Source organism: Penicillium solitum, assembly GCF_028829755.1.
Source record: "Penicillium solitum strain IBT 25940 chromosome Unknown utg000008l_segment0_segment0, whole genome shotgun sequence".
Taxonomy (NCBI): domain Eukaryota; kingdom Fungi; phylum Ascomycota; class Eurotiomycetes; order Eurotiales; family Aspergillaceae; genus Penicillium; species Penicillium solitum.
The window spans coordinates 4,136,799-4,164,398 of record NW_027072127.1 but is presented as its reverse complement, the minus strand read 5'-3'; the positions used below and the strand labels follow the sequence as shown (position 1 = coordinate 4,164,398).

Below are 27,600 nucleotides of genomic sequence, written 5' to 3'. Positions count from 1 at the left end.
TCCAATTGCCGTAAAAGTTGATCTTCCATGTTTCAACGCCACAGTCTTCTTCAATGTCTAAGCTTATCATATATGACATACATATAAATATAAATCCATGATAGCTATGCCATATAATAAAACTTGACTGTCATGACCTTAAGACTCGGCCAATGACACGCATCTAGAAAGTGACAGCCATTCAGCCAATCAACGACCATCATTTGAGATCAAGACAACTTGGAACGGGGCCAATCGGATGATGACTCAGCACCCGTGTAGCTGCCTCAGGCGTCAACACCACACCACCCGCAAAATCCTAGAGGCACTTCACACCTCCCCTTCCCGTCCCCATCCACACTTCTCCCCTCACCATTGTCCTTGTCCGGTCCACCGTGGTCACCTTCTGAAAATGTCGTCCCTATCCATCTTCCGTGTGGCGACCCGCGCCGTTCGCCCTACCGGCTTCTTTAGAGCTCCCCAATTGACCCGGTCCCGGATGCAGTCCCCGGTGACTCTGGCCGCCGCCCGCGCCCACAACTTCGGTACCACCTCTATGCTCCGTTCCGGCCACGAGGATGAGACATACGAAGAGTTCTCTGCCAGGTACGCCCCCAATCGCAAGCCATTGAGGTCGGAGGAGTCGGACAGAAGCGCCCTGCATCTTCGTGTTAGGCGCTTCCCGGAACCAACATCGGCAATCGTCTGGACATGATAGGGACGTCTCATGCTGACCGTGTATCCCAATGGCAGATTCGAGAAGGAATTCGATGGTGTGCAGGACGTTTTCGAGCTCCAGGTATGACTATCTCGACTTCACCCGAGGCATATTGATCGCCATGCGATACATGGCATCAGCCACACCCGTCAATCAACATGCGGCTCCTATATCCGCACCAATTCGACAATTGACTAATGCATGTCTTCGCAAACAGCGCAACCTGAACAACTGCTTCGCTTACGATCTCGTTCCCTCCGTCGAGGTCCTCACTGCCGCCCTCAAGGCCGCCCGCCGTGTTAACGACTTCCCTACCGCTGTTCGCGTCTTCGAGGGTACGCTTCCACAACATCCTATCTTGGAGCACTAGTAGCGTTCGTCATTGAACCCAAGCTAACGTCATTTCGTCATCAGGTGTCAAGGCCAAGGTCGAGAACCCCGACCAGTACAAGCAATATCTCGAGTCCCTCGAGGGTCTGCGCGTCGAGCTGGGCGTCGCTCTCCGGGAGGAGCTCTACCCCCAGGAGGCGTAAATTCCCATCATCAATTCCACTTTTACGTCAATTTTCTCTTAAACAAACAGTACCCCCTCGCACGTTGTTTATCCAGCACTGTTTGACTGGCTGAGGATTAGGTCAGGTAGAAGAGAAAACTGTATACATACTTTAGAGACCTCTTGTGTTGTTAGTGCTGCTGTTGTCTGGAAAAAGGTCTTCTGTGCCTTACTTGGTTGGTGCTTAATCTATCTTGATTCCATCTTGTTCAGTCATCCTGCATTGTTGTATTATCAACCGCTCAAGTCAGTCCTGTCCTCGATCCTCAATCCTCATTCCTTAATTATCAACTTTCCTACACTTTTATCTTTACGGAGGATATTGCTTCAAAATGGTAAAAATGGCCAGACTGGTCTGAATCTCGGTTTTTGTTCCTAAGTAGCGGATATATCACACAAAATGATAACTGCGACAAGCAGCCCAAGAGGCACCAGACCTAAACAAACAGGGCCTCCAACAATGACCACGCGCAATCCATATAAGTACAAGGCCCCCGTAGCTCTCTAGGAGACAGCAGTATGGCCAAAACGTATTTTTGTGACAAGGAATAAACCAAAAACAGAGAGGAAAAAGAAGAGGGAACACAAAATCATCAATACACACAGGTATGTGTCCGCTTAAACGCCGGGTACCAAGCCACTGATATTCAGTAATATAGTCATAGGGGTATGCAAAGTGATGCAAGGAATCGAGTCGTGAGGCACTCTCCAGAATGACAAGAGACGAGAGAACAGATCAAACGGGAGATCATGATAATTAGTGCGTTCCAACATACTTGAAGTAAGTAGGTCGGCAATCCTCCTTGGAAAGGAAGTCTGCGCCTTGGAAGAACTGGCCAGCCTTGCAGCCAGAGCATTTGGGAGAATTGGGGCAGTTGAGATACGGGATGTGGTTGTACCCGATATCGCGGAACCTAGCGTAGATACGTGTGAGTGGGGGGTTCTTAAATGAGAAAAAGAGAATGTGACTTACCAGTGGACGTTGGCGGCATCGGCGAAAAGACCAATTCCGAGAGAGTGAACAGGAGCATCACCCCAGCGTTCGTAGAAGAATCCACCGGCGCGATCCAGGTGCTGGAAGTACGCTTCGTACTTTTCGCCGCGGAAGAAGTCAAGATCGCCGATTTCGAAGTTGGACCAGAAGTGGCAGGTGGAGTATCCATTGGCGCCCTTGGTGTGCTCGGGACGAGCCACGTCATCCGTAATCCACTCCCACATGTTGTTGTCGCTGAGGTACGATGGGTTGGCGGCGAGGAATCGCTGAGTTTCGGGCCAAAGGGACGGGATACTCTGTGGTGCGTCGTAGAGATTGATGGTGAAGCCGTAGGTCTTGTTGCCGTCCTCCATGTATCGGAACACATCATAGTCGACGTCGCAGAAGAACTTGACATTGGGCTCGATGCGCCAGTAGTAGCGGTAGCCTGCTAGGGCAGGGTGCTTGTAGAACATGCCGCTGTTCCAGCGACACATCTGGTGGTAAGAGATCTTGGAGCTGTACTGGATGTCTTGTTCCTCCAACACCTTTGCTGACTCATAGAAGAGTGGCATATTGATCCAGTCTGGGACGTCCCAGTGTTCCTTGGGCACAAGTTCTGCATGTAAAGTTAGGTATGGTTCCTCTTGTTCTAACTGCGCTGGAATGCGTACCGTATTGGCACTTGGCCTTGGTCATTGCCTGAGTCTTCTGCTTGAATTCCTCGGTGAAGGGCACATCGTTGAAGAAGATATAGGGATAGTTAAATTTGCTGTTCCATGTTCGCTCCAGATCAGTCATTGTCGAGAGCAGCTGGCCCAGTTCCTCATTGCGGACGAGGGTAATGAGCGCAGCATTGGTGCGGGCGGATTGTTCGCTATCGGGGGAGTAGTCGTGTTCGTCGGCTCGCCATAAGTTTCCTGCAGGTTCTCCGGTAGCTATGCGACTCGTTAGTATGATATTTAGAGTGCGGTGGTTGTAATAGGAGGTGTGGCAAGAAACTGGGGTCACGCACGATCTACAAGAGGATCCTTTTTCATGCCATGAGCCAACTTAGACCCTTCCTCAGAGGAGCTCTGGTGTAATTGGAAGACAAGAAATAGACAAAGAAGGATACATGCTGCACCCAGCATGCGAATCGGTCGTGCGATAGCCATGATGGTGGTATTTGCTTAAAGGGGGGAGATGCTCGGAGGGAGAGAGGCGCGCGTAATAAGAGTGGCCATCTTACCTTATCGGGACTAGCGCCACCCAAGCAAAACATCCGGGTCTCTCTTCACTTTATGCTTCTCCGGTTTATGACGCCTAGAGACATCTCGATGTGATTTATCATTGTTTCTAGATTCGAGCCTATGTCTGAAAATGGCTCTCGCTGCTGATTTAAGTACGCTTATCGATGCCTTGATCACTTCCGTCGCTAAGATACCGCCGAGCCACAAGGTATTATATCGAATTTCCATTATTCTCATATCATCACTTATGGCGTACTAATATATATGTAGGGGTCTGCGCACGCTCAGAGTCTGAAGCGTCGTGTACAAGGGGGTCTCCGAACTGGATCTCATACTCGCACCGACCAATTTGCGGTCACCAAGCAACTCGAGGGACTACAGGAAAAGTTTCAAATCTTGAATAGAGATGAACTTGCCGAAGCCCTTCACAGCCGCCTTGCGGAGCTGGAGAGCAATCGGCACTCCTGGCTCCCGGAGATCCTGAGTCTCTTCCTGCAGCTCTCAGATCGCCCCGCTCTTCTGTCTGCGGTCAAACGTCCGGAGGAAGGGGCCAAGGCACCAGAAGCAAAAGAGACTCTTTCTTGGTCAGACCTTAATGCAGAAGGTACCGCGTTTAGTGATGAAGAAATTTGGGAACAGGTAGATTTTGCTGGCGACTCATCAGATGACGACTTTTCATCCGTTGCCAGTGATGTATCTCTTCCAAAGCATAGGCCTCAATCCGCCACAACGGTGGACGAAGGCTACACGATACCAGATGACGTTTTTGTTCCAACAGAGGATGGGGATTTTGTTGCTTCTCTAGAAAAGGCTCAATTTTGGAGAGCGGAAAATTACCCTTCGCTGCCCCAAGGAGAAGCAGCCACCCGACTTATCACAGAATCTCAACTTGCCAGAGAGACTATCTTTATGCTCCAGGGCCTTCCGACGTCTATTTATGTACGTTTGGACGATGATTTTGGAGTGGATCGAAGATACACACTCGCACATTCATCCAGCGAAGCCCTGTCATCGCTTTTGCAGTGTTTTAGCGAGATAGGCGCCAAACTCAACGATGTACGAGATTTCACCAAGCTCCCACAAATCATTCCGTACATGCAAACATTTTGCCGCAGCTTAGAAGAGCGTCTTCTTGAATTTAACAGACTCTTATCTCAAGTTCAGTGCAAATACCTTTCCGCCGGGTCAACTGTCAGTCTCATCCAGCTTCTTGTTGATGTTCGTCAACACTCTCACGAGCTAGCATTGCTTGCAGAAATGATCACCAAGCTAGACAAAAACTCGACTGATCAACCAATGTGCTGCCTTGATTCGTTATACGATCTAATATGCATGTTGGAAGCCCTTGGCGACGAAAGTACATCTCAACGCCTGGCAGAGCTATTTTTTATGTGTTTCAAAACATATTCAAGCTCAATCCGACTCTGGATGGAAAAAGGTCAGGTTGATGCTTCGGACAGTACTTTCTTCGTGCGATCCAATCGTGAGAATGAGAATGGGGATCTTCGAACTCTTTGGCATGACTGGTTTGTGCTTGATACGGGCTACAGGCAGCAGAGGATCCCTCGGTTCCTCGAAGCTGGTGTCCAGAAAGTCTTTACGGCGGGGAAGAGCATGGTATTCCTACGTTATCTGAATGCGCCACCAGATATTGAGACCATGAGATTCGAAGACCTCTATTCCCAGGATTCTTCACTATTACTTCCTTTCCCCGCATTAGTAGAGTCCGCTTTCGAAAAGCTCGTGGATGTGGATCATTCACTCAGTGCTAGCCTATTACGAACCGAACTCGACCAACAATGCGGATTATGGACCTCCCTTGATGCTCTTCAGCATGTCTACCTCGCTAAAGACATGAGCGCCATCAGCATTATTGACGCCAAAATCTTTGAGCTGATCGATCGGGGTCGTTCCTGGGATGACAGGTTCCTGCTCACTGAGATATCAAGGACGGCTTTCAGTTCAGTATCTGTCATTGACACATCAAGACTCCTTGTGCGGCCAACTAGTACTCCACTATCGCGGGGTTCTGAAAATAATCATCGAACTGTGGGGATTCTGGAAGCAATCTCAATTGATTATGGCCTCCCGTGGCCTATTGCGAACATAATCACCGAGGACGCAATCCACAGTTACCAACGGATCTCAACCTTCCTGATGCAAATCAGACGCGCTAAGTACGCCATTGTGAAACAGCGTATTCGCGACGCCCGCGTCACCACACCTGGCGACAATGACACATTGGTGCGCGCTCTACACCATAACATGCTCTGGGTTCTCGATTTCATCTACGGCCATCTGACCTATCTCGTAATATCCACCGCAACCCAATCTCTACACAAAGACTTATCTGGCGCACAAGATGTCGATGCCATGATAGCCGCCCACCAGTCCTACATGTCTTCTTTGGAAGCCCAGTGCCTCCTCTCTAAAGATTTATCACATATCCATGACGCAACCATCAATTTCCTGGATCTGTGTGTTCATTTCGCAGATCTACAAGCCGCGCACTTGCTCGGCGACGACGACCAACAACATCTGGAGAATGTGAAGAAACCGCGCAAAAAGAGAGACTCTGGAGATGAGTTCGACTCCGATGATGATAATGATGACGAGGACTACGATCACATGAACCACGAACACACACTCACAGTCTCATTTCGTGAATCGACATACAGCCAGCAGATGAAAACAGTCAACAACAACTTCAACCATCTAACCGCCTTTGTAACGGATGGCTTAAAAAGTCTAGCCCGTGCAGATGGTCTTCACAGTTGGGATATTCTTGCCGACAGGCTCGAATGGAGGCGGAATTGGCGTAGGCATTGATAATACAAATACCCCTGTTTTGGTTCTAGCGGGAGTTGGCGTTACATAGCTTAAAATTTGACACTAGGCATTGAAAGATGAAATAATGGCTTTTCCTTTTGACTACATACATGAACTTCTGTCTCAAAGGTGTCTTCTATCCGATTCGGAAACTCAAAACAGCCGACCAATCCTTTTTGGTCCGGGGACGTACAATTCCATGGATGTCCACGAAGCGATCACCAACCCTGTCAAATTGGAGCCTTAGAGCCCGGATAAAAGGGAATAACGATGTATTGCCAAGTACGCGTATAGTAGTCAGTCTTAGATGTCTGATGTGCGCTCTATTCTTTTGCAGAAACCATCTATTTCTCTGAAGGTTGAGCGGCCTCTTGCTCCGAAGGCTGCGCGGCCTCTACTTGCTTGGCCTCTTCTTGCTTGGCCTCTTCTTGCTTGGCGCCCGGGAAGCGAGAGCCGCGATCCTTGACCTTCTTTACCTTCTTCTGCACAACCGGAGGCGGGTAAGCCTTCAATGTAACCTCCTGCCATTCAGCCGAGGCCGTGTAGGCTGCGTGGATAGGGGCCATAAGGGCGACCATGCCGGCCGAGACAGCAGGCTTAAGCAGCTGTGGTGTCAACTATAATGTTCGTTAGTAAATGATACAAGCCTTTGGGGATGAGAAAATAGGTAGACATACAATATCAGCCTTGTAAGCATCCTGTAGTTGCTTAATATCGGTGAACACCAGAGGCTCGGCGTCCTTACGCTCGACGCGGAATTCTCCGTGGCCCTTAAGGACAGCTGCGGGAAATAGAATGTGCTCAACCAATGAAATCACGCCGTTGTCTTCGACGATCTTAGGGAAGCACTCTGCCTTTCGGATTTTCTTTGCGATGCTCTCGGCAGGGTCGAGAAGGTCGATTTTACTATCTAGTCGGGGTTTAGCATATTGTGACTTCTATATCGATAATCGATAAAAGGGAAAGGACATACCTGGGCTATCACTGGAGCTCATTTTGCCGGAGGATAATGAGGCCATCATAGGATTTAGAAGGTGGGCGCGCTAGACATAGATAGGTAAGCCTCTGATAATCAACAACGTAGGATGAACACTTACAACACGGTATCCAAGTTTGGGGAGCCACTCCGTCGCCGCGGCTGGGTTTGTGTGTTAGTTTGTGGCCTGTGGTTTGGGAATTTTGTATCGTGACTCACTGAACAACTTCCGTTGATCGATGCCTCCGAGCTGAGCATCACAGTTCAAATGTTGCTCATCGAGAACCTGGAGAACAGGGTACAGCAGCCTGGTGTAGTGAATGGTTAGTATATTACGCGATCCATATAGGCCGAGAGTTATACATACCCACTCAACGGAGCATTGCCAGTCTGCTTGACAATCTCACTGCCCGCCTTCTTGGCTTGACCTTCAGAGATCAAAGAAGACAATTTGTACACATCAAGCACATACTCAGAACTCTTCTGGTAAGAACTACCAAGAACAAATTCGAGCTTTTCAGTAGGAACCCCGACGGCCTGAAGGATAGCGGTAATAATGTTTCGGTAGTAAATCGAACGTTGCTCCACTAGCTCGAGTGGCGCCTTCAACTATTTATCTCGAAAGGGTTGGTTAGATCGGGATCTGAACGAGTCTCTCCAAAATGCATGCGCTTACATTATCGAGGAACGCGTGGACATCCGCAAGCAGAATTGTGACATCACAGCCTGCGAGTAGCAACTGCGCAATCTTCAGGGCTGGCACGAAGTAGCCAATGTGAGGGCGACCGGTTGTCTAGAAAAGAGGGGATGTGTTAGCAGGTTGTCGCGACAAGCGTTCTGCTTTTATAGGCGCATAGTACGAACTGCCGTGCCCCAGTACACCTTGGGGTTGCGTCCACTCTTCAATATATCCTGGATGATCTCAGGGTTGAGGAATTCGGCGAGGTTCGAATTGATCTGCAAGAAATGAGTGTTTGTTTGAAGGCCGGTTTGCGTGGGGTCTCACGAGATCGAATCTTGCTTGCGTCGCGGAATCCATGGTGGGCTGAAAAGCAGGGATTTAAAAGAAGAAAATAAAGAACGCAATAGAGAGAGCGAATTGGAGAAGACAAGAGTTGTCCAAAGGAAGAGATCTCGGCGAAAATCAAACCATGGAAAGGTGGGATGGGTGACTCAGCGCCTCCCCGCCCTCCAGGGCTATCTCCGCTAATCTCCATTCCTTCCGATACTCCTTGAACTCGGAATGTTTCCGTTTTCACGATTCTTTAAGTATAGATAATATGTACAATATCAGCTAAGTCTACCGTTATCTGTTATGCTATCTATATGAAGTCAAGATATCATTCCTACTTTCCACTACCAACCTGCTCATACCTTGTTTCTAAAATATCAACCCGATTGCAATCGGTTCATAGAAGTACATGTGCTCACGATCTGATGTGCGTTAAACAAATTTTGTATTAAAAAATATCAATATATATTAAAAGTTTGATCGATTATATATGCAATGGATATCAAAAGACGCCGTGCCAATGTCATCCAAGTTCTTTTCCACATCAGTCATACCAGCAAACCATTTCCACAATGTTGCACAAGCTGAAAGAAATGAAAAAAATTACCTCCTCCTTTTAAAACTTCCCCGAAATCAAGTTCGCAACAATTTTAAGCCTTGATGGCTTTCTCCTCATCGTCGTGGAAGGCGAATTTCGAGAAACGACGAATGGACTCTCCCTTGAAGTAGAACACATAGGGGATGGCGCAGCAACCCAAGCCAATGAATGCAAGAAGCGAACTGGCCCACTGGTCGCCCAGACGCTCGTACATTTGCTCTGTGAACAAGACAGTGCAGGCACCCCAGATAGAACGGATGAAGGTCTTGGCTGCGAGAGCAGATGCTGCTTGATGCTGGTAGGTATCAACTAGAGAGATAGTTAGCAACGACGCATATTAAAAATGGTTTCATTGGGTTGATACATACCAAGGTAGTTGTTGGCAGAGTTGTAGAGCAGGATAATACCGATTCCAAGAATGAAGCCTCCCATCGCCGGTCCCATCCAGTGAAGGTCGGGGTAGGAGGTCCAGGCGAAGACGAAAAGACCAGCAGGGACGCACCAGCAAGCCCACATCATGGGAATCAGACGCTTTTCGGCTGGAGGCTTGCCACCGTATGCTGCGGAGACCTTAAGATAGTGCTTGTTTACCAAAGGAGCAAGGGCTGCGCTAAAGACCACACCGATAGCCAGAGGGATAAACATGAGACCGGTATTAGATGCGCTCCATCCTTTGCCACCCTGGTAAACAATTGGGTAGCTAGAAGCATAGTTAGTCTCTAGTCTTTGTCGATAGAAGAAGTTGATGACTTACGCAACGAAAAACATGTAAAGCAAGCCATAAATGACCGACATGTAGAGAGAAATGAACAAGACAATAGGCTCGAGGAACAGAAGCTGGAAAGGGCGGAAAAGGAAGATGCGCAGCTTCTCACCCATGGGGCGAGGATCGAGCTCGGTTTCGGTGGTATACTTGGGGTCGTTCTCAGCCTTGCGAAGTTTCTGGGCTCGCTTCTTCAGCAAAATTGGTGCAAATGTCTCAGGGACAGTGAAAGTGATCATGACCCAGGCGACAAAGGACAAAATAAGCTGGATCCAGTAAAGCCAGCGCCAACCACAATTGTCAGCCAGGAAGCCACCAACAAGTGGACCAATGGCCGGACCAATGAAGGGAGCAGCGCTGAATGCTGCCATCGGAACACCACGCTCCTCGTTCTTCCACAGATCAGCCAGAGTACCACCAACTAGTGTCATGGGAGCACTGAAAGCGATTCCATCGATCAGACGGCAGGCAATGAGAGTTCCAATGTTCTTAGAAACGGCACATGGAATGACGAAAATAACAGCGATTGCAAGGGTCGAGGCGTAGACAGGCCGACGTCCGAATATCTCTGAGAGTGGAGCAAATAGCATGGGTCCTAAAATAAGGTTAGAACTATAAAATCACATCACATCGCATCTGTAAGTTACTTACCAAGACCGAATCCAATAACGAAAACCGTGATAACAAGCAAGCTAACTTCACGACCGATACCGAATTCCTCGATGGGTCCCTCAACGTCGGCTGTAATGACACTACTGCAAAAGGCGACGACAAAACAGGTGAAGGCAACCACCATGGTACAGTACCACTTGTAGGCTTTCGACCAGTTCTTAGGGTTCTCGGGATCATTGATGGTGAAGGTTACCATCTTCCAATCTTCGATTTTGCCAGTAGCATTGGACTTGACCGGCTTGATGATTTCACCGGTCCTCGTCTCGGTGGTGTATTCGCGTAAATCGGCATTATCGGTGACTTCGCGGACTGGTAGGTCGAGGTAATCATTGGGTTGTTCATAGTTGTTAGACTCGATGGAGGCTGTCGTGCTAGTTCCATTGGTGTGGGTCTGATCTGACCGAGGGGTCTCCATGTTGAAAGATATCAGACTGGTTATAGGGGCTGTACCCAGACAACAGTATGAAGTGTCGAAGGTATAAGTGCAAGGTGTTGTAGTGGTGGCAACGTGTGATGATACAATATAGATTCTTTTGGACCCCCTGGGGTGGCATTCTTTTATATGCCATCTCTAATAAAATTCTGCGCCAAACTTTTGACGAGTGGGGCAAACAAAAAAATGCAAAAGCAATAAGAACTGTCCATGGATGAAGATGCTCATACATTCTTGCTACAAGCGGAACCTTTGATATCGACCCGCACCCAGATGGGTTACCTTATATGGAATAGCGGCGCTAGCCCTATTAGGTAATATGCTACGATGACGCCTTGACTTTCTTGGCTTTCTTGACATTATCGCTTGATTCCTGATGCCTCACTTTCGTCGAGAAAGCACTTGTATTTTTCAATTAGCAATGCAAAGCTCTCATTATCCACGCTCTAGACGTAAACCAGATTGTAGCTCTACTTGTTGAGACGTTGATTAGTGGACTCTCCAGCGCTGGTCTTTCCTTCGAGTAAGGAGAGTACATAGTACTGTCTCACTAGAGAAAGCGCTAGATTATGTGCCGATCAAGAACGCGTCATGTGTTTGTTGTTAACGAGCGAGCAGGAATATCCGAGTGCGTTTTAGTCTGAGAATTTTCTTTTGTACACTTCCTAGCTTGTTCAAGTGTACCTTTCCCGAGTTCCAGCTTGGCATCACGCAAAAGTGGATTTGGCTGTGACTACCACATGTCGTCAAGCTCAATCAAGGAGATAGGAATAGAAGCCGAATTTATAGAGGTAAAATTACGAGATGAAAATTGTCTTATATGTCGATATTGCACGTTAGATCAAACAAACCAACTAAAAGATATCAAAAACGTGTATCCAATAGTTGTATCTGCTGGCGAAGAGACCACCTCAGAAACACCATTAAACTTGTCTTGATTAGCTCAGTCCAGAGGATATTACAGTGTCACGTGGATATCCATAACATAAAAGTCTATCTCGGCGACACAGTCCCTGGGCCACAGTTGGTCAATAAGATTATTTTCCGCTCGACCTTGTATAGATCGGAGCATAATACCAAATCCGGAAATTAAAAATGGGATTTCCTTATTAGGAACTAAACCTCAGACAAGGCGGATTTCGATTCGCCACGACATATTTTTTGCATATTGTTCTAGAATCTTGTATCAGACCTGGACTGAAAAGCCCACCAGTAGCACTTCATATAGGTTGTGGGTCACGTCTGATGCATCTATGAGGTTAGGTATCTTTTGTAGGTGTTGTCCATATCAAAGATACAAACGTTCAAATTCTATGCCCCTTGCCCCAGAATTAGTGGAAACATGCGCATTCGGGTTTGTTTACTCCGTAGAATGTTCAATTATTATTGATTGGGGAATACCCCATACCCCTTGAGGTAAATCTTACCCCTATCCCCATAATAAAATGAGCGTTCGGTTCTTTGCAATCTCGTGTAATTTGGACTTCGGCTAGTGCGAAGTACCCGTCTGAATTACACATGCTAGATACCATTCTACTATTTAGTGTAAGCCCTTTCACACTTGGAACCCGAAAGCTTTGCCACTGTCTAGTTAGCTCATGACTTGAAACTTTGTGAACAAATATGTCTCTAAGATTCTTGTCCGTTGACACCCCTATTGACTGTAAGGAACTTTGATATTACGGGAGATGACTGGGAGATTCAGCTTCTCGGCCATTTCATAATTGAGGAGCCCAGCGACCGACGTTTGCGCATTGTAACTGCTATAGCTGTAGGCGGCTTATAAAGAAAACCGAGTTGCTTCCATTGAAGTGGCCTTGAACTACTGGTGCTCAGATTGCAGGACTCTTGGGTATCTTCACGTCTTAAGCATTGCACATAGAGCCTTCGCCTAACGCCCAACTCTGAAATAGATTGCTACACCTCTAATATCCTCTCCAAGGTTATCTCATTTGACGACTGGACTCTATCTAGGCTTGTTTGAGACAACCTATCAAGTATCAAGTAATTCGCTTAGGTTGTCACCAAACGGGGATAATTTTCTCTAATATACGGTTGGCCCCTGTGATATAATAGAACTAGAATATCACATGCATATAAACCAAATCATCTTCATCGCCATCAGAGCTGTGTTCTATCACTAGGAGCGTTATATCTGGCTTCTCACGCCAGATTTATTCGCATAACCCGAGATACTCTTTGGCAGCGAGCTCACATCTGCCGTTAATAAGTTTGTATTTAGAAGCCTTCTATACAAGTTTTATTCGGCCCGAATATTAGGATATGATGAGGAATATTCCAAGGTTGATGTATGAAACCATGCTGTGTCCAGTTAGATTGTATTCCAATAATAATATGGGTAATTCTTTTTTTTTCTTTTTTAAATTCCACGAATGTCTCTTCCTATCAAGTAGATTGGGGGTTCCCAGAGGCCAAAAACATCCCATTGTTGTGATGAGCCCCTTATACTGATTATTATACTGAGAGGATCCCCCGGGCCGATGTTGTTGGCTTAGTGCCCCACAACGCCCTCTATTTGACCTCCCCGCTCTCCTTTAGATGTTATCAGATGGGATGAGAAAGCCTAGTAATTGTCACATTTTATATATTGAAAAGTTCCTTTTGCAAGATATGTGAATGAATACACCATTGCATAAGAAAATGGAAGAAATGAAGAATTTGCCATCAAACTTTAAATCTGTTATCAGCACATGACCCAACCAGATAAGCCGCAAGAGGCTTAGGGCGGGGGAAACTCATTTCTCTTAGAAAAAAAAAAGCGGCGATAGAGTCATCGCCGGCCTCTTCTAGCGATCTTCTCAAGTCCACTTGAGAGAGGCACTCGAGCCACTCAATCTCCATCAATACAAGGAGAATCAATTTTTATCTCCTGTGTCATATTTGACTCATTGGGAGAATCCCCAATTTGCTTCACGATGACTTCTACCGATACTTATCTGGCCATCCCGGGCTCCGTTGCCTTTTCCCGCTCCCGAGGACATGCTATTGCTACTAGCATCGGTGTCCAGGATGTCCGAGCCCAGTGGATTCACTATGTGCATGCCACCCAGCCCTTGGAGGAGCCCCAGCGTGCGGTACTCGAACAATTACTTCAGTATGGCGATATCACAGACATCCCTCCTACTTTCGAATCCACCGACGGTCAATTCGATACCTTCTACATTTTCCCACGGACCGGTACTGTCTCGCCATGGAGCTCCCAGGCAACGGGTATCTCGCACGTCTGCGGCTTGCAGAAGTACGTCAAGCGGATTGAGCGGGGTATGAAGATTTCGTGTCTTCGTAACAGTGCGGAGGACTACAAGCCGGAGTACATGGATACCCTTCATGATCGGATGACTCAGATTATTGGCAAGGATGAGCCCGAGCTGAGCCTTATGTTCTCCGAGCACGCTCCCCAGCCCCTTAAGACCATCTCCCTCCAGGGCGGGACCAAGTCCCCCAAGGAGATCCTCCAAGAGGCGAACACGGAGCTCGGCTTGGCCCTTGATGATTCAGAAATTGATTATCTTGCTGAGGCCTATGGCCCGAATGGCGCAATTGCCCGTGACCCTACTGATGTCGAGCTCTTCATGTTCGCTCAGGTCAACTCGGAGCATTGCCGACACAAGCAGTTCAACGCCTCCTGGGTGATTGATGGAAAGCCCATGCCAAACAGTCTGTTTGCCATGATCCGCAACACACACAAGAAGCACCCCGAGCACACCGTCAGCGCCTACAGTGACAATGCCGCTGTGCTGGAGGGCCCCGAGGCCGCGTTCTGGGCCCCCGATCCGACAACCGGACAGTGGATGCACACTAAGGAAGTTGTGCACTTCCTTGCCAAGGTTGAAACCCACAACCACCCCACTGCCGTCTCACCCTACCCTGGTGCGGCTACGGGATCCGGCGGTGAAATCCGTGATGAGGGTGCGGTCGGCCGTGGCTCGCGCCCTAAGGCCGGTCTCTCTGGCTACTGTGTGTCAGACCTCTTGATTCCTGGCTTGAAGCAGCCATGGGAACTCGATGTCGGCAAGCCAAACCACATTGCCAGCAGTTTGGATATCATGTTGGAGGCACCCATTGGTAGTGCTGCTTTCAACAACGAGTTCGGCCGTCCCTGCATTGGTGGATACTTCCGCACTCTGCTCACCGAGATTGACGTGGGCAATGGTGAAAAGGAAGTTCGCGGATACCACAAGCCCATCATGATCGCTGGTGGTGTTGGAACCGTCCGCCCTCAACACGCTATCAAGCACCCAGACGTTGTCAAGCCCGGTGCTTTCCTTGTCGTCCTTGGAGGTCCCGCTATGCTTATTGGTCTGGGAGGTGGTGCTGCCTCCAGTATCGCTTCCGGCGAAGGATCCGCCGAGCTCGACTTTGCCAGTGTCCAGAGAGGCAACGCTGAAGTCCAACGGAGAGCCCAAGAGGTTATCAATGCCTGTGTAGCCATGGGAGACAACAACCCCATCAAGTTCATCCACGATGTTGGTGCCGGTGGCTTGTCCAACGCCCTTCCCGAACTGATCCACGACTCGGGCTTGGGAGCTACGTTCGAGCTTCGTGAAATTGATAACACCGACCGTAGCATGAGCCCTATGCAAATTTGGTGCTGTGAAGCCCAAGAGCGCTACGTCATGGCCGTCGGCGAGGAGAGCATGAACAAGTTCACTGCTATCGCTAACCGTGAGCGTTGTGGCTTCTCCGTTGTCGGTCGTGGCGGCGGTTCGTCCGAGGAAGAAAAGAGACTCATTCTCCTTGACCGAGAGTCCAAGGAGTACCCGGCTCCCATTGACCTTCCTTTGTCTGTGCTTTTCGGAAAGACACCTCGCATGACCCGAACTGTCGATTCGCGGAAGCTGAAGCTGCCCGCCGTGGACTCTAGCCTCAGCAAATATCTTCCCTCTCTCACCTCGAAGACGGAAATTGTCGATGAGGCTATCAAGAGAGTGCTGTCTCTTCCCGCAGTCGGCTCTAAGTCTTTCTTGATCACTATCGGCGACCGCACTGTCGGCGGCCTGACAGCTCGTGACCAGATGGTTGGCAAGTGGCAGACACCCGTGTCAGATGTCTCAGTTACTGCCACTTCCCTGGCCCAAGGTATGAAGACCGGTGAAGCCTTTGCCATGGGTGAAAAGCCTACCCTGGCTCTCATCTCTTCGGGTTCGTCTGCTCGTATGGCTGTTGCTGAGTCTCTCATGAACTTGGCTGCTTCTGATCTTGTGGATCGTCTCAGCCAAGTGAAGCTCTCAGCCAACTGGATGTCTGCTGGTAGCCACCCTGGTGAGGGCGCTGCTATCTATGAAGCTGTGGAGGCTGTCGGTCTGGACCTGTGCCCTAAGCTTGGTATCAGCATTCCCGTTGGCAAGGACTCTATGTCCATGAAGATGAAGTGGAAGGATGAGACCTCGAATGAGGCCAAGGAGGTTACTGCCCCGATGTCCTGTGTCATCTCTGCCTTTGCGCCGGTTGGCGACTTCACCAAGACCTGGACCCCGGCTCTTCGCAGCTTCGAAGAGGTTGGAGAGACTGTCCTCATGTTTGTCGATCTTTCGTCCGGTCGCAAGACTCTTGGCGGATCGGCTCTTGCCCAGGTCTTCAACGAAGTCGGCTCCGAGTGCCCTGACATTCGCGACGTTGATCTCTTCCGGGACTTCTTCGATGCTACCCAGCAACTTCAGGAGGCCGGAATTGTTTTGGCGTACCACGATCGCTCCGATGGTGGTCTTCTGACTACTCTCGTTGAGATGATGTTCGCCGGTCGCTGCGGCGTTGAGATCATGCTCGATAACATCTGTGCCTCTTTCAACACCAAGGATGTCATTGAATCTCTTTTCACTGAAGAGCTTGGTGCTGTCTTCCAGGTCCGCAAGGAGCACGAGATCCAGTTCCGCTCATGCTTCGCCACTTGCGGTCCTCCTCCAGGTCTGATCCACAAGATTGGACGTGTGGCTCAACAGCCCAAGCAGGACCTTGCCATCTACCACAAGGCCTCTTTGGTTTACCGCAACACCCGTTCCAGCCTGCAGCAGATCTGGGCCAAGACCTCTTACCACATGCAGAAGATCCGTGACAACGCGGACTGCGCGGAGCAGGAGTATGCCAACATCCTTGACGATGCCAACCCCGGTCTCTCTTGGAACCCTACCTTCGACCCCAAGGACAAGGGCTTGCCCATGATGACTAGCCTTTCCCAATACTCCCCCTTCGCCAACAAGCCCCGCGTTGCCATCCTTCGTGAGCAGGGTGTCAACAGTCAAGCTGAGATGGCCTTTGCCTTCAACACCGCTGGCTTCTCCGCCGTCGATGTTCACATGACCGACATTCTTTCTGGCCGCGTGTCTCTCTCCACCTTTGCCGGTCTCGCTGCCTGCGGTGGTTTCTCGTACGGTGACGTCTTGGGTGCCGGCCAGGGTTGGGCTAAGTCCGTTCTGCTGCACGAGAACACCCGCAAGGAATTCCAGGAGTTCTTCGAGCGCCCGGACACTTTCGCCCTGGGTGTCTGCAACGGCTGCCAGTTCCTGTCTCGTATCAAGGATCTGATTCCCGGTGCCGGTTACTGGCCCAGCTTCGAGCGCAACACCAGCGAGCAGTACGAAGGCCGTGTCTGCATGGCCCGCATCTCCGACCCCGACCCATCCCGCCCCAGCGTCTTCTTCCACGGCATGGACGGCACTTCGCTCCCTATTGCCGTTGCTCACGGCGAGGGTCGTGCCTCCTTCGCCGGCTCCCAGGGCATCTCGGCTTCCGACTTCGTTCGCGAGGGTCTTGCCCCCGTCCGATTTGTCGATAACGCCTCCCTCAAGCCCACCATGAAGTACCCCTTCAACCCTAACGGCAGTCCCGAGGGTATCGCCGGTGTGCGCAGCCCCGACGGTCGTGTCCTCGCTATCATGCCTCACCCTGAGCGTACTGTCATGAACGGTATTGCCAGCTGGTTGCCTCCGAACGCCGAGTCCTGGGGCGATATTGGCCCTTGGGGGCGTGTCTTCTACAGCGCCAGACGCTGGGTTGGTTAGAATTTTTAGTCTATATTTACGAATTTTTTTTTCACCCGTTTTTTCCCTATTTATTCTGAGTTCTTGTCCATATCCTCCTCTGTGAGCTGAAGTTGAAAAAAAAAGAACATGCCAAAATGATCTCTCAAATCAGTATATAGCAAAATTGATCAATACTATTTCCAGAATATTAATCCAATACAAAATTATACCCATGAATATCCATAGATGGATATAGTAGAATTCATATAACGAGTGTACCTTTCTTCCGATAGACACCACACTCCACCTGGGCATGGATCCATGGATGGATACGATGTGCTGACATAATCCACATGATGCCCCGGCGAGCTCATCGGGCCCATCGCATCAACTTTAGCCTCTTTTACTTTGCCGTGCTTTTCGAGATCAAGGGTCAACACCAACTCCGACACCGCTATTTAAAGATACAACACCCCCACTCGCTCTTCTCCAATCCTAATAATGGCCTCCGACGCCGCCTCCGCCTCGCCCGCCGAGCTCTACGACTCTGCTATGACCGTCCCCTCCGACTCAGAGAACTACTCCGCGAACCATGAGATGTCCTCCTCGGCCCCATCAACTGCAAGCTCACTCGTGATGCTTTACAAGCCGCCTAGTGTTTGGGGTCTTCTGCGCGGAGCAGCCATCAACCTCTTCCTCCCCTTCGTTAATGGCCTCATGCTCGGCTTTGGAGAGCTGTTCGCACACGAGGCTGCTTTCCGACTTGGATGGTCTAACACTAAGGTATGTGGAATTTTATATGAACTCATTTCGATTCTGATGACTGACTCGCTGCTTTTTTATTATATAGATCTTCCCTAACCACCGCCGCTCACATGCTGTGGGCCCGGGTGTTGAGATGCGGGAGCTTCCTTCGGAGCGGAGACGTCCTGGACTGAGGGATACTGCTTCTTTGGAATAAGCGATTGATGTTTCTTCTGCCTTTGGATTCGTTCAAGGATGACTGCATTTACGCGGGAGACAAAAACCGAAGCATATGTGATTTGGGATCGATACCTGGCTTTCTGTGCACACCTGAATTTAGTGGTTGTACATAGACTTGTTGACTCAGGGTGGGGTTGGCGTTTGGCGAATTAGGATTTACATTTTGCAACCAGCTTTTGTTATATTAGAATATCCAAGTCCATGACCATCGGGAATATCATTATTTCCATGTTTCCTTATTTCCATATTCGAGTCTCCGTGCCTGACCCGTACCCGTGATCCGGGGGTAGTTACCGCCCAGGCAGAAAAAGTCGCGCCGAAAGGTAGGAGAACAACTCTTCCCGTAGTTGGTTATCTCCCCATCTTTAATTATCTCAAACCACAATGATGGGACATGTTGGCCTGAAGGGGTCCGGCGCAGCCGCTACCCTTGCAAGTCAGAGGATGACCGCCATGTCCCGCTCCTCTCGATCTGTCTGTTCTCCCGTTGACTTAGACTTTGCAAAAACATCGAAATTGACTTGGCTTTGTAGATGTCCACCTTGCGGTCACAAAGCCTGCGGTTCCCTAGCCAGCGCGGCCAATTGAAGTCAGCACTATCCGGAAGTGCTCCATGGCGCATGACACCAGCTGCTATCGGCCCGGCCACAGTCCGATTTAATTCCACCTCCTCCGACTCAGTACTCCCCGAATTCGCTTTCGACGGCACATTGAAGAATGCGGTAAACATACACGATATTACCACGATTCCGGAGCGCATTGGATACCTTAAGGAGCTTGGGCTGGACTTCGGTTGGGGCTTTTCGTCGACAATGCAATGGCTCATCGAGCACACTCACATCTGGACCGGCATGCCATGGTGGGCTAGTATCGTGGCTGTCGGTCTTATTACCCGTGTTGCAATGCTGAAGCCTGTCATTGGCGCATCCGAGAACGCAGCAAGAATGACCAACGCCAAATCTAAGACCGACCCTCTCCGGCAAAGAATGGTAGCTGCCTCGACCGAAGGGAACCAGCAGGAAGCCCAGATTGTAAGGGCCCAGCTCAAGGAGATCAATGATGCTCACGGAATTAAGACTTGGAAGTCCTTCCTTCCCATGTTGCAAATTCCACTTGGTTTCGGATGCTTCCGAGTCGTGCGAGCCATGACTTCGTTGCCAGTGCCGGCCCTGGCCACGGAAACAGCGGGATGGGTTAAGGACCTGACTGTTGCTGACCCCACTTACATCTTGCCCATGATTGCTGCGGGCACGCTGTGTCTATCTCTGAGGGTAAGTTTTGGTCTCATGTCGTCTACTGTAGCCGCGATACTAACCCAAGACAACAGAGAGGTGGTGAATCCGGCCAAATGCCCATGATGAAAACCGAAGCAGGAAAATACATCATATATGGTTTCCCCGTCATGTCTTTTGCCTTCATGGCCTTCATGCCGAGTGCCCTACAGTTCTACTTCGTGGCAACTGGTCTTTTCGGCCTGGGTCAAACTTACCTGATCAACTCGAGCGTCTTCCGGACGTGGATGTCCTTGTCGATCGCTCAAAAGCCATCCAATGGACCGAAGTACTCAGCAGTCACCCAAAGCACCCAAAGCAAGGGCCTTCGCCAATTGCTGGAGCGTCTTGAGAAGGAAAAGCTCGCGCAAGAGAAAGCACGCACCGAAATCCCTGTGTCACCTGCACAGGAAGATGTGAAGATCAGCTTCATTGACCGCATCTACCAGAAGTTCGGGAAAGCCGGCTCCAGCTTGTCTAAGTCAATGGCAGAAACCATGGGCACTGGCACAGTCGAGCAACGTATTGCCAAGGACCACAAGAAGCGCGCAGATGAATACGAACAACAGCGAAAGGACGAGGATGAGCTCATGCGGAGAGAGCGTAACGAAGCTCGTCGCAAGGAGCACATGCAAACCCTGGAGAACGAAAGAACCAAGGCGAGCAAATCCTTGAAGAATAGCCAAGCGACTGCTCGCAAACCTAACGAGCGTCGTGGTTCTCGCCGTGCTTGATCGGCGTGTGTTTATACAAACTGTAAAATATGGCGCAGTGGCATTTGCATTATCTTTTTGTGATTTGAAAAATAGAATTTAGTTCGACCACAATCTCCATCTTGGCTATGTACACTTCTATAGAATTGAAGCTTGCATCACTCATTTTGCTATCGTATTGATTAAAGACTCGAGCTAGGAAAGAGAATAGCCAGAACAAGTCATATTTACATCTTATGGCCATGGACCAGCCATGTCGAAGAAAAGCAAGTATTACTAGATCACACAGCACCAAAAGCCTAGGTCAAACCAACCAAATCTATAGTATCAACACGTCGCACGTAGAAAAAAACTAAAGAATATCAAGTTGTCTGCATAGGGATGGATTGCGAAGGCAACGGCGTCTTCTCATCCTCAACAAACACAGCCTTCTCCAGCTTCTGAGTCATAGAGGCGCAGAATGTATCCACATACGCCGTCCACAGCGCCGCAAGGATATAAACAAGCCCAATCCAGATCGGAATACTAATACCAACGACCCACGGCGGCCGGATGCGCAACCAGTCATCGCGCTTATCATCAGTCAATGGCTCAGGACCTTTCCACGGCTGACCGCTGATGCCATATAGCATCCAACAGAGCACAACGCGCAGCATAGTTCCGTGGATGAGGTAAACGGCGAAACTCTGCTTGCCGAGCCAGAGGAGGAGTCTGCTGGAGAGGAAGTCTTTTGTCGAGGGGGAGAAAAAGATCGCCAGGATGATCATGTCAATTGCGAGTGCGGTATAGCGTTTCCCGACGTTGACGCCTGGCGGGAATATGTAATGGCTTGCTTTGAGCATCACGTTAGACCAATCGGCCCATTCGGGGTGTTCACCGGGGTATGAAGCGAGGAGTAATGCGAAAATCGTGAGTGGAATGGTGATCATCTTCCTTCCTCGCGGGTGATTTTCTATCCAGTCTTTGAGGGCTGTATGATAGGAGAAGTCACTGAGGAGCATGCCGTAGATGGCTTGCATTTGGAAGGTTTCTATAGAATCGGCATTAGCAACGGGTTGTTTTTGTCTTCAATCACTAGAATCCCTAGATTGAAGCCCATATGTTGTATACTCCACGAGCAACACTCACCTATATCCTTTCCCGCATTCTGATGGAAATACAACAACAGTCCAATATAGACCACAACCCTATACCGAAACTGGACGAACATCGTCGCGGAAAGCACCAGGAATACCAACATAGACGAACAAAGCAGCGGTAGTAGCGCCCACTGGTGATCATCGTACGCCATATATCCGGTCGTCCAAGTCGACAAGAAATTCATCGGCAGACGAAGAAGTTCCTTCCAGAAGGAATCCGCCAGATCTGGTGCTGCATATCGACACCACCAGCAATCAGACCTATTGGCAACTATAAAGCCGCCGAATTGCGCGACAGTCCACGAAATGAACAGCGCAATCGTTGCCGGGAAGATGAGTCGTGGCGGTCGACGAAAGGCGCTCTTTGCTATTGTTTCGAATGCTGCTGTTGTATCACCTGCTCGCGAGAGCTTGAGTGGTTTGAGCGCGCAGACGTAGCCGGTTAGGAAGGCGAAGATTGTGACGCCCAGGCGGCCTTGCCAGGGGATGCGGAGGATGGGCCATTGGAGAATTCGTGGGGTTGCTTTTTCGTTGTCGCGTGGTGAGAATAGATCATAGTCCCAGGCTCGGGCGAGATGGGTGAGGACTACTAGGAATGAAGCGATTCCTCGGAGGCCCTAGAAGTTGAATCAATGTTAGATTGTATGATATGCACTGTCTGTTTTCCAAAAAAAAAAAAAAAAAAACATACATCAATCCATTTAACACTCTTTTTGGGATCTCCTTTCACTGCTGGATCGGAGGACCAAGGTAGAGGTATGGATGTGGGTATTGTATCTATTAAACGGGTGTATAGATGAGAGGGTTGGAGGTATTGCATTATAAAAAGAAGTCCCACGGTGCAAATATTTGAATAAGAACCACAGGCTATAAAAAAGAGAGATTGAGCGTCGACTAGCTCTCACTCTAACCGGAAATGAAGGTATACAAAGAAGAACTGTTCACAGTCAAAAAAAAAGGAAACACAAAGAAAAACGAAGATATCAAAGACATCCAAGACAGACACTGGACACTAGGACCCTAACCGGCGATCACATCAAGAAAAAGGCTGCCAAGAAAGAAGGGGAGTTGAAGTCGACGCGGCCCTGCAAGTGGCAGCCCTTATGTCCAGAGCCAATCGAATATTCCAGGAGAAACAGGTGCTCTATGGACCATGTTACTCCGTAGTTAGTCCCACATTGCAAATGAAAACGTCAAGCCCTTGCTGCGCGGGTTTCTGCAGGGTCGAATGATCTACCTGATTCCTATATTTGGAGGAGATATTCAACTATTGCCATCTAGTCCATCTAGTCCATCTTGACTCCGTTACTCCGTATCTTGTATGACATTGAGAATAGCCCTAATTCCGAAAATGCCAATGTACCCAGTCAGACCATCGAGCTATATAGGTAGCAATATGGAAGTTGCGAAAAACACCGACCTGCTACAAATAGCGCCATCCAGGAGGAACATGGCCGTTCTTGGCTCTGTTACACTACATATAAGCACGGAGTGGACTTGACTGGTTTGAGAACAGCGATTCGATATAAAGGGAAAAATCAGATGTGAGAGACCATGGGAAGACAATAGACAATGGAGCATATAATTATCCCTAGACGCAGCCTTATAACATTAGCCAATACGAATCATGCTTGCTCACACGGAGTACATAGATGCGTCGTAAATGACACGGACATTCTTCACCCCTGCCAAGAGGGCTTCCTGGTTCGATGTATCAAATCTGGTGGAATGTGCGATTGGATACGAGTACAAGTATGTTCTAATTTAAGACCGGAGGTTCAATCTACAACATACAAGGATACTAGTGAATGCCCATGAAGGGCATCTCGAACCCGTTGATAGTACATAGTATGTTGCAGAAGAGAATTAATCATATCAAAGCCGAACCAGACCCTGTCTGTCGTAACAATTTCCCCCGCAAATCCCAGATCGCCGATCATAGTGTATTAGATATGAAAAGAAAGGAAAACAAAAACCCGCCGATATGCAATGAAAGACAATTGGGTGATTATCGGAAAAGCCTTCTCCCACCTGCACTTCCCGAGTTCCACGTGAATGAGCCTCGAACACCCAGGTTCTCCAGACTCAATCCCGAGTAACCGACTCCACCACCTTCGCCATCACGCTTTGTCCGCCGTACTGCTTCACGCAGATGTGATGGTAGAAGCTGGCCACGGTGGGGGTTTGGTGGAGGACGGAACTCGCGTTTGGGGCGGATAGGGGTGGGAGTTGGAATAGAGGGTGTAGGTGTACGGTTAGAGTCAAGTGGTTCTTTCTTAACTCCATTGCTGAAAGAGGCGGAAGTCGAACCAGGGACTGGGGTGCCTGCGGGGGTTGGTGTAGAGGGCTTGGAGTTTGCGGAGGCTTTCGCCTGGGCGGCGGCTTCGGCAGCGGCTTCTTCGGCCTCGAACGCATCGCGCGCAGCGAGATCGTGTGCTGCGGCCCATTGGGCCTGGACCGTTCGCGCCATTTCAATCACTTCACCGGCGAAGACCTTGGTGAAACCGTTGACGGTCGTCACCACACTGGCTGGGACGGATTGTGAGAGGGCATGGTTAACGATACGGCGGAGTGTTTCTTTGCGCAGCTTCGCTCGTTTGAAGAGATCGTATCGCTCTGATTGCATAGGGTTGAAAGCATCAACCAGAATCCTGTCCCAAATCAACGTTAGCTTCATCCAATGTGACCAGAATATCAGGAGAAAACGTACGCTAGGTTCTTCTTCTCAGCCTCTGTATCCGTAGCTCCTTCTTGCTGCCCAAATAGCTCTGCCTCATCGTCCTCGTCATAATCGTCCGCATCATCAGCACCTCCACCACCACCTCCACCGCCAGAAGGACCACCTCTAACCGAACCCTCATTATCGACTGATCCGAACCGTGTAGAGTCTCCCGCTCTAGCGCTGAGAGCATCCTCACGCTCCCGTTCCCGCTCTTTCTCGGCTTTACTCTTGCGTCCTCGTTTCTTTCCCCGTGCAGCAGAGAAGACTCCGTCTGCGCTTGCTCCGCCCAGACTCCCTGTGAAACTACCTGTCACGCTCCCGGCTTCACTGGTACCCCCGAAACTGCGATCTCCAACATCGATGCCGGTCGGGAATGAAGTCTGGCGGAGTGGGTGCATGCGCTGCTTCTTTCCAAGCGGCTGTGAGGCGGAGGAGGAGATGGAGGGTCGTTTGAGGGGATTGGGTGATGATTGGTATGGTGGTGGTGACGACATTTTGAGAGGCTGTAGCGGATAAATAGGGTCTGAATGTATTGTGCGTGTGATGGGTCGATAAACTCGTATTCAGTACATTCAACTGCAACGATGCTCAGTCTAATCAATAAAGTATGAGCGCAAGCTGAAGCTCTTTCGAGGGCCGAGGATTTCGCGCTGCGCCGGTGGGCCAGGCGAGGAAGGTGGATATCAAGCTCGGATTGTAATGAGGAATGAGTGCTAGTTTCGATTCTTCGAGGAATAGTAAGAAATCTCTCAAAGGATCATAGATGGTGATGTGATTTTGTAGTGGAGTTTCCGTCAAAGTATCTAGTCAATCGATTGGAAGTAATTTGGAGACATGAGATAAGGACGCATCTCACCGCCTTCCGTTTTAGGCACATAATAGCCCTATTCATATTAGCCGCTGCCTAGAATCTAAAATTTACACTCTACACTGAAGCCAATATAATGCAGGAAATAACAATTGTGGTTCAATATGCTTAAATCGACTGAGTCTTCGAAACCAGGTATGATGTATGATCAAAGGAGTGACAGAACGACGAAATTCCGAGAATAATCGAAGCTCGATGTACCTATGATTCGAGGTTTCTCGACTGAACCACTGTAACAAATGCCGAAAGAATGGGTCGCTCAGCTTAATCATGCGATGCTGTGCACTATGTAAGGAAACAAGATGCACACAAGAAATGAACAAAATAAAGAGAACTGTGCAAATGTTGAATGCCAAGATGACAGAAACCCAAACGGATAGAAAGGTCGCACCCGCGAGGAGAAAATAGCCCAATGGCGGATGGCTGAAGAACCAAGTCACCTCAGAATCCCTTCTCTCCAAGTCGCGGTGCCCCCCCTTTCCAGTCATTGCGTTCGTAGTAACGGAACACAAGATCATAACCGTTCAGGTCATGGACGATGCGATCGACACGACGGTAGCCTTCGACGTGCTCCATCTTGTTGCTGCGGCGAACAGCCTGGCGCTGAGCGTGCGCCACATCATGCTGCCCATTCACCTCTTCGAGCTCATCCAACGCGGGCTTAGTCTCAAACAAGGTGATGCTGAAACGGCCAGGCTTGAAGATCGCAACAACCTGCTGGATGATGTCGGCAGTAGCCTTGCCGTTCTGAGAGTGCGGGACGTTGGTCTCGAAAGATGCGTACGAACACTGAGGCTCCGGTGTCACATGCACGGTGAAGTAGTGGGTCGGTGCGTTGCCATCAGGAGCCGGCACAACGCCATTGGCAGAGAAGCCACATGGAGTGAAGAGGTACGCATCGATGCGAGCATCCGGGAACTTGCTCTTGGAGTACACGTCGGACAGGCCGCATGACTCAGAGACGACAGTACCCAGAGCGTGACCCTCGGTGGTGAGCTCGGCTGGCAGGGTGCCAGCAGTCTCTTCTTCCATGTCGGAGGTGTTGCTGAAGACGTCGAGGTGATCAGTACCATCGTCTTTCTCCGAGTTGCGGTGACGCTTCTCGGCCACAACAGTGGCGTTTTCGAGGTAGAACTGCTTAGCGTTTTCCTCGTCAAGGTCGGTCATCAGAAGCTCGAGGGTCTCATCGTGCTCATCACAGTCAGTGCGTGGATTGGCATCAGGGAAGTTAAGGACCTTGGTTTCGGTCTCGTTGAAGTTAACCTCCTCCTTAGGACTGGCCGGTGGGGTGAGCACGGTGCCAGGTTCGGTAAGGTAGAGATACCAATGTTCTCCATTCATCTTGCCGATCATGTAGGCGCTGCCGTTGACGAACAACTTGTCCATAGATCGCACTTCATCGCGCCAGCTGCGGTGAGGGCCACGCTGACGGTCAGGGAACAAGAAGTTCTTCCGGCTGTAGAAGACTCGGTAGGGAGCCGCAGCCACTGTGATACCCCGGGATGGAGGGGCCGTGGCGCGTGGGAACCCTGCGAACAAGGCAGCGATTTCCAAGATGCGGGGAAGTCCTGAAAGCAAGGTGGTAGTTCCGCACGTCTTGAGAATCAACTTGTGCGGCCAGACAAACATGCTGGACTCGGACAGAAGGTAGGCGTCCATCTCATCGGAGGAGATAACGGAAAGCACCTGACAGTTGACCAGGTCCAACATATCCTTCCAGATTTCCCCGGGCACTTTCTTAAGGCCTTCGGGGCCGGCGGCGCCTAATTCAGCGGCAGAGGGTGCAAACCATACCTCGAGAAGCTTCTCAGGACCTTCGAAGGCATTGGTCGAGTCGAGATCCTGGGTGGCCTCATAGTTGATTGTCAGAGACGGCGTCCCCGCGAACGAGGATGGCGAGGTGGTGTAGTTCGTTGGAATACCGACGTAAACCATGATGACGGATGTAGCTTGAGCTGTTGTACTTGTATGTGTTAAACGAAGCAGAAACAGTGACGTCGGACCGCCCTATGTACTTCGATGAAGATAGGCTGTAGAAGCACTGTCTACTTGCCCAGACGAACAAGGGGGCGATGCCCGTCTGAGAAGAGAAGGCCCTGAAACAAAAACTTAACTGGTCAGACCAGGCGGATGTAATCTCCAAACAGACCGAAGGGCTGCTAAGGAGGTCGGAAGGCGAAGGACA

The 27,600-nt window shown here is 49.7% G+C and overlaps 11 protein-coding genes across 11 annotated transcripts; 5 read left to right on the top strand and 6 right to left on the bottom strand.

Annotated features, from left to right (window-relative positions):
• Positions 1-238: 238 nt before the first annotated feature.
• On the top strand, positions 239-1,230 carry N7455_010869 (cytochrome c oxidase subunit VI; the record flags this gene model as incomplete). Its single annotated transcript, XM_040953066.2, has 4 exons — positions 239-585; positions 733-778; positions 915-1,032; positions 1,112-1,230. 4 exons carry the CDS (start codon positions 239-241, stop codon positions 1,228-1,230), a joined length of 630 nt encoding a protein of 209 aa, XP_040816407.2.
• A 777-nt stretch (positions 1,231-2,007) lies between these two features.
• Positions 2,008-3,380, bottom strand: N7455_010868 (glycosyltransferase family 15 protein; the record flags this gene model as incomplete). Its single annotated transcript, XM_040953020.2, has 4 exons — positions 2,008-2,164; positions 2,224-2,842; positions 2,898-3,161; positions 3,239-3,380. 4 exons carry the CDS (start codon positions 3,378-3,380, stop codon positions 2,008-2,010), a joined length of 1,182 nt encoding a protein of 393 aa, XP_040816579.1.
• A 205-nt stretch (positions 3,381-3,585) lies between these two features.
• On the top strand, positions 3,586-6,284 carry N7455_010867 (uncharacterized protein; the record flags this gene model as incomplete). The annotated part of the gene is made up of 2 exons (XM_040952940.2): positions 3,586-3,663; positions 3,726-6,284. 2 exons carry the CDS (start codon positions 3,586-3,588, stop codon positions 6,282-6,284), a joined length of 2,637 nt encoding a protein of 878 aa, XP_040816473.2.
• Positions 6,285-6,628: 344 nt separating this feature from the next.
• On the bottom strand, positions 6,629-8,299 carry N7455_010866 (tyrosine--tRNA ligase TYS1; the record flags this gene model as incomplete). Its single annotated transcript, XM_040953140.2, has 9 exons — positions 6,629-6,901; positions 6,962-7,194; positions 7,258-7,327; positions 7,382-7,422; positions 7,480-7,568; positions 7,628-7,869; positions 7,937-8,053; positions 8,125-8,217; positions 8,267-8,299. 9 exons carry the CDS (start codon positions 8,297-8,299, stop codon positions 6,629-6,631), a joined length of 1,191 nt encoding a protein of 396 aa, XP_040816539.2.
• A 623-nt stretch (positions 8,300-8,922) lies between these two features.
• N7455_010865 (MFS transporter) lies at positions 8,923-10,720 on the bottom strand (the record flags this gene model as incomplete). Its single annotated transcript, XM_040953087.2, has 4 exons — positions 8,923-9,179; positions 9,239-9,570; positions 9,625-10,228; positions 10,285-10,720. The coding sequence occupies 4 exons, from the start codon at positions 10,718-10,720 to the stop codon at positions 8,923-8,925; spliced, it is 1,629 nt and encodes a 542-aa protein (XP_040816435.2).
• Positions 10,721-13,674: 2,954 nt separating this feature from the next.
• On the top strand, positions 13,675-17,757 carry N7455_010864 (phosphoribosylformylglycinamidine synthase; the record flags this gene model as incomplete). Its single annotated transcript, XM_040953139.2, has 1 exon — positions 13,675-17,757. One exon carries the CDS (start codon positions 13,675-13,677, stop codon positions 17,755-17,757), a length of 4,083 nt encoding a protein of 1,360 aa, XP_040816507.2.
• A 462-nt stretch (positions 17,758-18,219) lies between these two features.
• On the top strand, positions 18,220-18,679 carry N7455_010863 (TOM13-domain-containing protein; the record flags this gene model as incomplete). The annotated part of the gene is made up of 2 exons (XM_040953079.2): positions 18,220-18,501; positions 18,569-18,679. 2 exons carry the CDS (start codon positions 18,220-18,222, stop codon positions 18,677-18,679), a joined length of 393 nt encoding a protein of 130 aa, XP_040816646.1.
• A 407-nt stretch (positions 18,680-19,086) lies between these two features.
• Positions 19,087-20,707, top strand: N7455_010862 (membrane insertase OXA1; the record flags this gene model as incomplete). Its single annotated transcript, XM_040952906.2, has 3 exons — positions 19,087-19,176; positions 19,236-19,973; positions 20,030-20,707. The coding sequence occupies 3 exons, from the start codon at positions 19,087-19,089 to the stop codon at positions 20,705-20,707; spliced, it is 1,506 nt and encodes a 501-aa protein (XP_040816674.2).
• Positions 20,708-21,048: 341 nt separating this feature from the next.
• Positions 21,049-22,645, bottom strand: N7455_010861 (acyltransferase family protein; the record flags this gene model as incomplete). The annotated part of the gene is made up of 3 exons (XM_040953064.2): positions 21,049-21,716; positions 21,815-22,442; positions 22,517-22,645. 3 exons carry the CDS (start codon positions 22,643-22,645, stop codon positions 21,049-21,051), a joined length of 1,425 nt encoding a protein of 474 aa, XP_040816385.2.
• A 1,188-nt stretch (positions 22,646-23,833) lies between these two features.
• N7455_010860 (transcription initiation factor TFIID subunit 11 family protein) lies at positions 23,834-25,041 on the bottom strand (the record flags this gene model as incomplete). Its single annotated transcript, XM_040953113.1, has 2 exons — positions 23,834-24,476; positions 24,536-25,041. 2 exons carry the CDS (start codon positions 25,039-25,041, stop codon positions 23,834-23,836), a joined length of 1,149 nt encoding a protein of 382 aa, XP_040816433.1.
• Positions 25,042-25,856: 815 nt separating this feature from the next.
• Positions 25,857-27,350, bottom strand: N7455_010859 (adenosylmethionine decarboxylase SPE2; the record flags this gene model as incomplete). Its single annotated transcript, XM_040952981.2, has 1 exon — positions 25,857-27,350. The coding sequence occupies one exon, from the start codon at positions 27,348-27,350 to the stop codon at positions 25,857-25,859; it is 1,494 nt and encodes a 497-aa protein (XP_040816485.1).
• Between the last annotated feature and the right edge of the window lie 250 nt (positions 27,351-27,600).